The following is a 9,600-nucleotide window of genomic DNA, read 5'->3' as shown; positions in this document are numbered from 1 at the left end:
AATTTAGCATTGAGACAGTCCCAGCCTACATTCCACACTTATGATGTGTAGACGGAGGAGAACATTCCTGTGTGTGCATACCTCTGCAGATCTGTCCTGGGCCCTGCACATTGATGCAATCATAAGGAAAACCCAACAGTGCCTCTACTTCCTGGGAAGATATGGTTTGTTGGCGAATAAGATTGTTAAGGGCTTGGACACGCTGGAGGCAGGAAACATGTTCCCGATGTTGGGGGAGTCCAGAACCAGGGGCCACACACAGTTTAAGAATAAGGAGTAAGCCATTTAGAACGGAGACGAGAAAACACTTTTTCCTCACAGAGAGTGGTGAGTCTGTGGAATTCTCGGCCTCAGAGGGCGGTGGAGGCTGGTTGTCTGGATGCATTCAAGAGAGAGCTAGATAGGGCTTTTAAAGATAGCGGAGTCAGGGGATATGGGGAGAAGGCAGGAATGGGGTACTGATTGGGGATGATCAGCCATGATCATATTGAATGGCGGTGCTGGCTCAAAGGGCCGAATGGCCTACTCCTGCACCTATTGTCTATTCTATTGAACCTTTACAGATGTACAGTGGAGAGCATGTTGAGTGTTGGCATCACGGTCTGGTTCAGCAACTCGAACGCCCAGGAACGAAGGAGATTGTAGATAGTGATTCACTGCTAGGTCCATCGCAGGTACTGATCGCAAGGATCTACTGGCGACAATGCCTCAAAGTCTTACACCATCCTGGCAATGGTCTCATTTCACTCCTACCATCAGGTCCGAAAACCAGGTTCAGGAATAGCTTCTTGCAGACAACCATCAGGCCCTTGAACGCTAGCCTCAACAATGAATATCTATGGGCTGTTTGTGGTTGCACTAAGGGCGTTGGATTTATTTTGCACCAATGTTTAGCTTAGTTTAGAGATACAGCGTGGAAACGGGCTCTTCGGCCCACCAAGTCTGTGCAGACCAGCAATCACCCGTACACTAACACACTACACACTAGGGACAATTTACAAAAAACAATTCACTTACAAACCTGTACTTCTTTGTAGTGTGGGAGGAAACCGGAGCACCCGGAGAAAGCCCACATGGTCATAAGTGAGCAGAATTAAGCCATGCGGCCCATCAGGTCTACTCCGCCATTCAATCATGACTGATCAATATCCCCCTCCGAACCCCATTCTCCTGACTTCTTCCAATAACCCCCGACACCCGTACCAATCCAGAATCTATCTATCTTTGCCTTAAAAATGTCCATTGACTTAGTCTCTACAACCTTCTGTGGCAAAGAATTCCACAGATTCACTACCCTCTGACAAAAGAAATTCCTCCTCATCTCCTTCCTAAAGGATCGTCCTTTAATTCTGAGGCTGTGTCAAACGCTCAAGATATGTTAACCCACTCATTCCTGGGATCATTCTTGTAAACCTTCTCCAGAGCCAGCACATCCTTCCTCAGATACGGTGTCCAAAATTGCTCACAATATTGCAAATGCGGCCTGACTAGCGCCTTATAGAGCCTCAACATTACATCCATTTTTGTATAGCGCCTTATAGCCCCTCTTGAAACGATTCTAGCTAGGACACAGGGAGTGACACAGGGAGTGCAGAGACGGTTCACCAGACTGATTCCTGGGATGTCAGGACTGTCTTATGAAGAAAGACTGGATAGACTTGGTTTATACTCTCTAGAATTTAGAAGATTGAGAGGGGATCTTATAGAAACTTACAAAATTCTTAAGGGGTTGGACAGGCTAGATGCAGGAAGATTGTTCCCGATGTTGGGGAAGTCCAGGACAAGGGGTCACAGCTTAAGGATAAGGGGGAAATCCTTTAAAACCGAGATGAGAAGAACTTTTTTCACACAGAGAGTGGTGAATCTCTGGAACTCTCTGCCACAGAGGGTAGTTGAGGCCAGTTCATTGGCTATATTTAAGAGGGAGTTAGATGTGGCCCTTGTGGCTAAGGGGATCAGGGGGTATGGAGAGAAGGCAGGTACGGGATACTGAGTTGGATGATCAGCCATGATTATATTGAATGGCGGTGCAGGCTCGAAGGGCCGAATGGCCTACTCCTGCACCTAATTTCTATGTTTCTAGGTACAAACTCCATCCAGACAGTGCCCGTAGTCAGGAACAAACCCAGGACTCTGGCGCAGTCAGGCAGCAACTTTAACGCTGCCTAAACGAATGTTGTGGTCATTAGGTTATTGAATTTTTGTTCATTATATATCATCAGAGTGTATCGAGTTTATGGGCCTGTTATGCCGCTGCAAATAAGAATGTAATAGCTCTGTTGTTGACATCAACTGAATGACTGACCACTCTTGATTATTAATGAAATGCAACATGACCCAGTGACAAGGCATGCAAGAACATATTGGATTTTCTGATTTATTACATTATGGCCACAAAATTAGAAATGTTACCATAGGCAACAAATTGGCGTTTGGATTTTAAAGGACAAAATATAAATCACTAAAGAGATTTCAAACAAATCGATTTATTAAATACAGTAAATGCCAGAAAACGCATTTGTATCACTTGCAGTTAAATAGGTAATGTAGTGTCTTCTAGTCAGTAGTTTCCACAGATGAACACATGTGCAGGCAAAATAGTACATTCAACCAAAAATGAGTTGTATTTAAATTATTAATGTTAAGAGTAAGGCATGTCACAACAATGTATCAAAGACTTCTATTTATTACAGGCAGTCCATTTACTCATGAAGGAGTATTAGTGCATATGGTTTGTTTACAACTGACCTGGGGAATGTTTTCTACAAGGGCCGGTTCTCTCTCCACTCTGAAACAGCTGCATTGCAAGAATTATATAGCTTACAAATAGTGCTTCGAATGTGATTCAACAGTACGAGTTCGAGCTGTCCTCCAAGTACAAGTATAAGTACATTTACCTCAAAGTCCAGTGCATTCAGACAAAAGCACAGGATTCCCAAAACTGGGTCTTGTGGCAATGCAGGGGGTCCCAATTTTAATACTTAGTGGGTTTTTTTTTTGTTTAAAAAAAAAAAATACACGCTCTCCACAGAACTGTAATCATCACACAAACACCAGCCTGAATGAAGAAAGGTAATGTACGGGTGATCCAAAATTAGTTATGCCTCTCCTTCCCAAAAAACCGCTATCAAGTCTCCGTTAAGTTCAGTATTACAAATACAAACCCCATTTCCCCCCCCCCCCCCCCCCCCCCCCCCCACCCCGATGACCCCTTTATGAAATGTGTGATACATTCCCACGGACTGAGTACCACAATGAATGAGAGGAGTGAGCTCCACACTGTCGGGAGGCGGCTATTCCAGCCAGTCCACCTCGTCAAACTCGGAGTCGTCTTCAGAGTCGCTGTACTCCACCGCGATGCGGCGGGACAAGATGGTGGCAACGTCGTTCCCAACCTGTTCATGCTTTGCCTCTTGTTCTCGCTGCTCCTCCACCTTGCGGAGTTGAATGCCTGCCGACCAAAGGAGATGTTCTCTACATTAAAACGTCTCGATAGATTTTATTATCAAAGTGTTTAATTTAGCCCACTACACCACGTTAGAATAATTCGATGTTTAAAAAGAGTTATGTCAGTTAAATAGGTAAGAGATGCAGAACCATCCCCATCATTAAGGACCCTTACCACCCATCATAGAAACATAGAAATTAGGTGCAGGAGTAGGCCATTCGGCCCTTCGAGCCTGCACCGCCATTCAATATGATCATGGCTGATCATCCATCCCACCACACCTTCTCCATTCTGCCATCTGGGAGGAGGTATGGGAGCATCAGCTGCAGAACCAGCAGGATGCTCCACAGCTTCTTCCCACAAGCAATAACAATGGTTCATGGACTGTGTCCCCTCCCCATACACATACACCCCCACATCGAACCTCGCCCAACAGCTGGACACCAGTCAATGTAAAGTCACCGGTACACAAAAAAGCTGGAGAAACTCAGCGGGTGCAGCAGCATCTATGGAGCGAAAGAAATAGGCAACGTTTCGGGCCGAAACCCTTCTTCAGACTGAGTCACTGTTCGGTTTGAATGTCTGTTTTTAGTTCAATTTTAGGTCCATTTTAGATTGGATCATTTTTAACTTGTATGTATTGTTCCCGATGTTGGGGAAGTCCAGAACAAGGGGTCACAGTTTAAGGAGAAGGGGGAAATCTTTTAGGACCGAGATGAGGAAAACATTTTTCACACAGAGAGTGGTGAATCTGTGGCATTCTCTGCCACAGAAGGTAGTTGAGGCCAGTTCATTGGATATATTTAAGAGGGAGTTAGATGTGGCCCTTGTGGCTAAAGGGATCAGGGGGTATGGAGAGAAGGCAGGTACAGGACACTGAGTTGGATGATCAGCCATGATCATATTGAATGGCGAATGGTGCAGGCTCGAAGGGCCGAATGGCCTACTCCTGCACCTATTTTCTATGTTTCTATGTCTACCCGGTCTATTTCTCTCATGATTTTATATACCTCTATAAGATCACCCCTCATCCTCCTGCGCTCTAAGGAATAGAGTCCCAGCCTGCTCAACCTCTCCCTATAGCTCACACCCTCGAGCCCTGGCAACATCTTTGTAAATCTTCTCTGCACCCGTTGCAGCTTGACAACATTTTTGCTATAACATTGTGCACACAACTGAATACATATGTTTCTATGTATTTATTTCTGTTTTTTATTAATTGCACTGACAAAAAACTGATGAGAAACAATGTCTTGTTTCTTCTGTGTATGCACGTACTCAGTGAAATGACAATAAAGTCAATACTGAATGCTGAATGTCAGCCGAAAAATTCCATGATGTTGGTGGAATACTCAAAATGTACAGTCACTAAATGCGTAGATCCATGTGGCGTTGTGTGTGGCACAGTGGTGCAGCGGTAGAGTTGCTGCCTCACAGCGCCAGAGACCCGGGTTCCATCCCGACCACGGGTGCTGCCTGTACGGAGTTTGTACCTTCTCCCCATGAACGTGTGGGTTTTCTCCGAGATCTCTGTTTTTCTCCCACACTCCAAAGACGTACAGGTTCGTAGGCTAATTGGCTTGGTGTAAATGTAAAATTGACCCTTGTGTGTATAGGGTAGTGTCAGTGTGCAGGGATTGCTGGTCGGTGCAGACTCGATGAGCCGAAGGGCACTGCTTCCGCGCTGTATCTCTAAACTAAACTTTAGTTGTGAGATCTTACACACTAGGGGCAATTATCAATTTGAACCAAAGCTGATTAACCTAGTTCATAAGTGATACGAGCAGAATTAGGCCCATCTAGTCTACTCTGCCATTCAGTCATGGCTGATCTATCTTTCCCTCTCAAACCCATTCTCCAGCCTTCGCCTCATAACCCCTGACACCCGTACTAATCAAGAAGCTGTCAATCTCCGCCTTAAAAATACCCATTACCGACAAACCTGTACGTCTTTGGAGCGTGGGAGGAAACTGGAGCACCAGGGGAAAACCCATGGGGTCACGGGGAGAAGATACAAGCTCTGCACGGACAACGCCCGTGGCCGGGATGGAACTTGGGTCTCCACCCCTGTGCCACCCTTATTTGTTTAATTAGACAAAGTGTATAAAACCATGAGGGGATTTGCACACAGCCTTTTACCCAGGGTAGAGGAATCAAGAACCAGGGGACATGGGTTTAAGGTGAGGCGGGGAGGAGATGATTTAGTAAGAACCATGATGGGCAACTTTTTCACATAATAGATGGTGGGTGTATGGAACAAGATGCCAGAGCAGATAGTTGAGGCACCTATGGTAACATTTATTGTTGTAATATATGTTATCACATAAAATTTAATAACTGGACATGTACATGGGTAGAAAAGGTTTAGAGCGATATGGACCAAAATCTGGTAAATGGGACTGGCTTAGACGAGGCACTTGGTCAGCGTGAATGATGGGCTATAGGCCCAGTTTCCGTGCCGTAGAACTCTAGGAATGTGTGGTATTGTTATCAAACTTCTGAACGGTCCTTCCATAAGCCATAGATTTAGGTTTGTTATTGTCACATGTACTGAGGTACAGTGAAAAGCTTTGTTTTAATACAGATATACCATACATAGATACAACCAATTCAAACTCAGGTCCAATAGATAGAGCAAAGGGGAAGATACAGAGTGCAGAATATAGTTCTCAGCATTGTAGCGCATCAGTTCCACAGACAAAGTCCAGTGTCTGCAATGAATTGGACAGCACTCTAGCTTATGGAAGGATGGTTCACAAGCCTGATAACGGAGGGGAAGAAGCTGTTCCTGAGTCCGGTGGGATTATCCCACTTCCTACACACTGTGGCCATTTTACAGGGGCCAATTAACCTACAAATCCACACATCTTTGGGATGTGGGAGGAAAACGGAGCACCCGAAGGAAAACCATGTGATCACAAGGAGAAGGCGCAAACTCCACATGGACAGCACCCAAGATCAGGATCGAACTTGGGTCTCTAGCACTGTGAGCAGGTAGTATGTAGAAAAAAAATAGGTTTTGTTATGTGCTAACCAGTCAGCAGAAGGATTGATCCATTTACATATTCATTGTATATATATATGATAAAGGAATAATGTTTAGTACGAGGTAAAGCCAGCAAAGTCCCATCAAGGATAGTCCGAGGATCATCAAAATTAGTTCAGCACTGCTCCCTGGATGTGGTGGAATGGTTCAGTTGCCTGATGCCAGCTGGGAAGAAACTGTCCCTGAATCTGGAGGTGAGTGTTTTCACACTTCTATACCTTTTGTCTGATGGGAGAGGGGAGATGAGGGAGTGGCCAGGGTGCGAATCGTCCTTGATGATGCTGCTGGCCTTGTCGAGGCAGCGTGAGGTATAAATGGAGTCAATGGAAGGGAGGTTGGTTTGTGTGATGGTCTGGGCTGCGTCCACAATTTGCTGCAATTCCTTGCGGTCAACCAGTCAATAAGCATAGTGGCATCTTTGGACATACCCTTGCGAATGGCTTCGAGAAGAACACTCCTGGCATCACTTATCACCGGCAGAGAGGATGGGTGGCGCTTGGCATCAGACCCTGGGTGGGCTTGCGAAGGAGACGATGGTGGGACCCAGGGGAGAGTGGGTCTCGAACCGAAGGAGGGCGGGGGAGGGGGTCCAGGGGGCGGTGGGACGGGCCCTCCGAGCGGCGAGAAGGTCCGCGGGCCTGAGGGGGGCGGCGGAGGTGGTGGGGGCGGTGGCGGAGGAGGAAGCCCCTGCCCTCCGTTGGACTGAGCCGGGAAGGTGGTCATGCCAACCAGGGGCACCATGTCGGAGAAGGGGAGGACGGGCTTTATTAAGGGGGGAGCGACGGGGGGAGCTGCCGGGTGGAGCACCCCTGGGGCAATCTGGAGAGGGGTGGCCGGGGGCATTGACACCATGGGCTGGGAGGCAGGGGGAGGGTTGGCGGACACTTTGACTGAAGCCCCAGGGGCAGTGAGAGGGAGAGGCGGCGGGGGGGGTGGCAGGGGAGGAGGGGGAGGTGGGATGGCTGGGCTGACAAAAACCGTGGCCTTGCTCGTCGCTGGCGATCTCAGTCGATGGTCCATCAGCTCGGAATTGGAACTGAAAAGCAAACCCAAGCAACATTAACGCAAATCAAATGGTGTGTTCATCAAAAATACACAGACAACAAGCTGGTCTTTGTGGCCAAAACTCTACTGTTTTAACAAATTTGAAAATCTGAAGGATGCAAACTAGCGCCGGAAACATGGCAACTCTTACAGTGATACAGTGTGGAAATGTAGCAACTCTTACAGTGATACAGTGTGGAAATGTAGCAACTCCATTTACTGGAGTATAGAAAGATGAGGGGGATAATATAGAAATAAATAACATTTTAAAATGACTGGACAAGCTAGATGCAGGAAAAATGTTCCCAATGTTGAGTGAGTCCAGAACCAGGGGCCACAGTCTTAGAATAAAGGGGTAGGTCATTTAAGATTGAGGTGAGAAAAAACTTTTTCACCCAGAGAGTTGTGAATTTATGGAATTTCCTGCCACAGAGGGCAGTGGAGGCCAAGTCACCTCCGTTCGGTTCGCATTAACCAACCTGATCTCCCGGTGGGACTCACTGTGGCCATGGAGGAGACCCAGGACAGAAAGGTCGGATTCGGATTGGGAGGGGGAGTTGAAGTGCTGAACCACCGGGAGATCAGGTTGGTTATGGCGAACTAAGCGGAGGTGTTGGGCGAAGCGGTCGCCAAGCCTACGCTTGGTCTCACCGATGTACAGCAGCTGACACCTAGAGCAGCGGATGCAATAGATGAGGTTGGAGGAGGTGCAGGTGAACCTCTGCCGCACCTGGAACTACTGCTTGGGTCCTTGAATGGAGTTGAGGGGGGAGGTAAAGCGACAAGTGTAGCATTTCTTGCGGTTGCAAGGGAAAGTGCCTGGGGGAGGGGGTGGTTCGAGTGGGAAAAGGGACGAATTGACCAGGGAGTTACGGAGGGAGCGGTCTCTGCGGAAAGCCGACAGGGGAGGAGATGGGAAGATGTGGCGACTCATGAGTTAAAGTATTGCAACATGAACTTCCATCGTCTATACTCAAGACTGACTGGTGAAAGCCAATGTGTCATAAGCCTTTTTGACCACCCCATCTACCTGTGACGCCACCTTCAAGGAACTATTTACCTGCACAGGGATCCTACATACCTCTGCTCTACTTCCCACAGCACTACCATTCACTGCTTAGGTCTTACCCATGTTAGACGTTTGTGTGCTTTTGTGTGCTGCCTCAGTGTTATCTATTATTCCTACACTCTTGTACTTCAGTATGATTGTGCCTATGTACAGTAAGATTTTTTTAACTGAACTGAAAGCAAAAAAAAAGCATTTCATTGTGCATTAGCAGATGAAAGTACCACATTGAACCATTGAGCGCAGTGCAGTTTAGTTACCTAAAAGCTGGAAGTACGGGCTTCATGTCGACTGCCGTCTGTACTGGCGGTGGTGGCGGTGGCTCATGTGGTCTGGACACAAAGAATTTGTCACTTAAGCCACTGGGGTTATCGCTAATGTGTCTGAAGGGGACCGTGGACTGTACAAGGTGGTCAAGGTGGTCCTCGTTATGTTCAATGCATATTTCCTTCCTTAAAAAGGAGAGAATCATCACGAGAATGATATTCATAGGAGCATAGTCACAGAGTGATACAGCATGGAAACTGGCACTTGGACCCAACTTGCCCACACTGACCAACATGTCCCATCTGCACTAGTCCCAACCTGCCTATGTTTGGCCCATATCCCTCTAAGCAAGTCTAATCCATGTATCTGTCCAAATGTTTCTGAAACGTTGTGATAGTCCCTGCCTCAACCACCTCCTTCTGGCACCTCATTCCATACACCCATGTGAAAAAGTTACCCCTCAGATTCACATTAAATCTTTCCCCCCCCCTCACCTTAAAGCTATGTCCTCTGGTTCTCTATTCCCCTACTCTAGGCAAGAGGCTGTGCGTCTAACCGATCTATTCCTTTCATGATTTTGTGCGCCTCTATAAGATCATCCCTCATCCTCCTGCACTCCAAGGAATAGAGACCCAGCCTGCTCAACCTCTCCCTGTAGCTCAGGCCCTCGTGTCCTGGCAACATCCTTGCGTATCTTCCCGGCACCCTTTCCAGCTTGACAACATCTTT

The 9,600-nt window shown here is 47.1% G+C and overlaps 1 protein-coding gene across 2 annotated transcripts in view; it reads right to left on the bottom strand.

Annotated features, from left to right (window-relative positions):
- Nucleotides 1-2,466: 2,466 nt before the first annotated feature.
- Nucleotides 2,467-9,600, bottom strand: part of wasf1 (WASP family member 1) — a 70,280-nt gene continuing 63,146 nt past the window's right edge. For both annotated transcript variants that reach the window (XM_055634952.1, XM_055634953.1), the window contains exons 7-9: nucleotides 8,865-9,056; nucleotides 6,923-7,530; nucleotides 2,467-3,451 (exon numbers count right to left, since the gene is read on the bottom strand). In XM_055634952.1, coding sequence (XP_055490927.1) covers nucleotides 3,294-3,451; nucleotides 6,923-7,530; nucleotides 8,865-9,056 — 958 coding nt within the window. In that variant the 3' untranslated portion in view covers nucleotides 2,467-3,293. The remainder of the gene's footprint in view (nucleotides 3,452-6,922; nucleotides 7,531-8,864; nucleotides 9,057-9,600) is intronic.

Source organism: Leucoraja erinacea, chromosome 5 (genome assembly GCF_028641065.1).
Source record: "Leucoraja erinacea ecotype New England chromosome 5, Leri_hhj_1, whole genome shotgun sequence".
Lineage (NCBI taxonomy): Eukaryota > Metazoa > Chordata > Chondrichthyes > Rajiformes > Rajidae > Leucoraja > Leucoraja erinaceus.
Note: the sequence above shows the minus strand (reverse complement) of the source record. Positions and strands in the feature narration are given on the sequence as shown.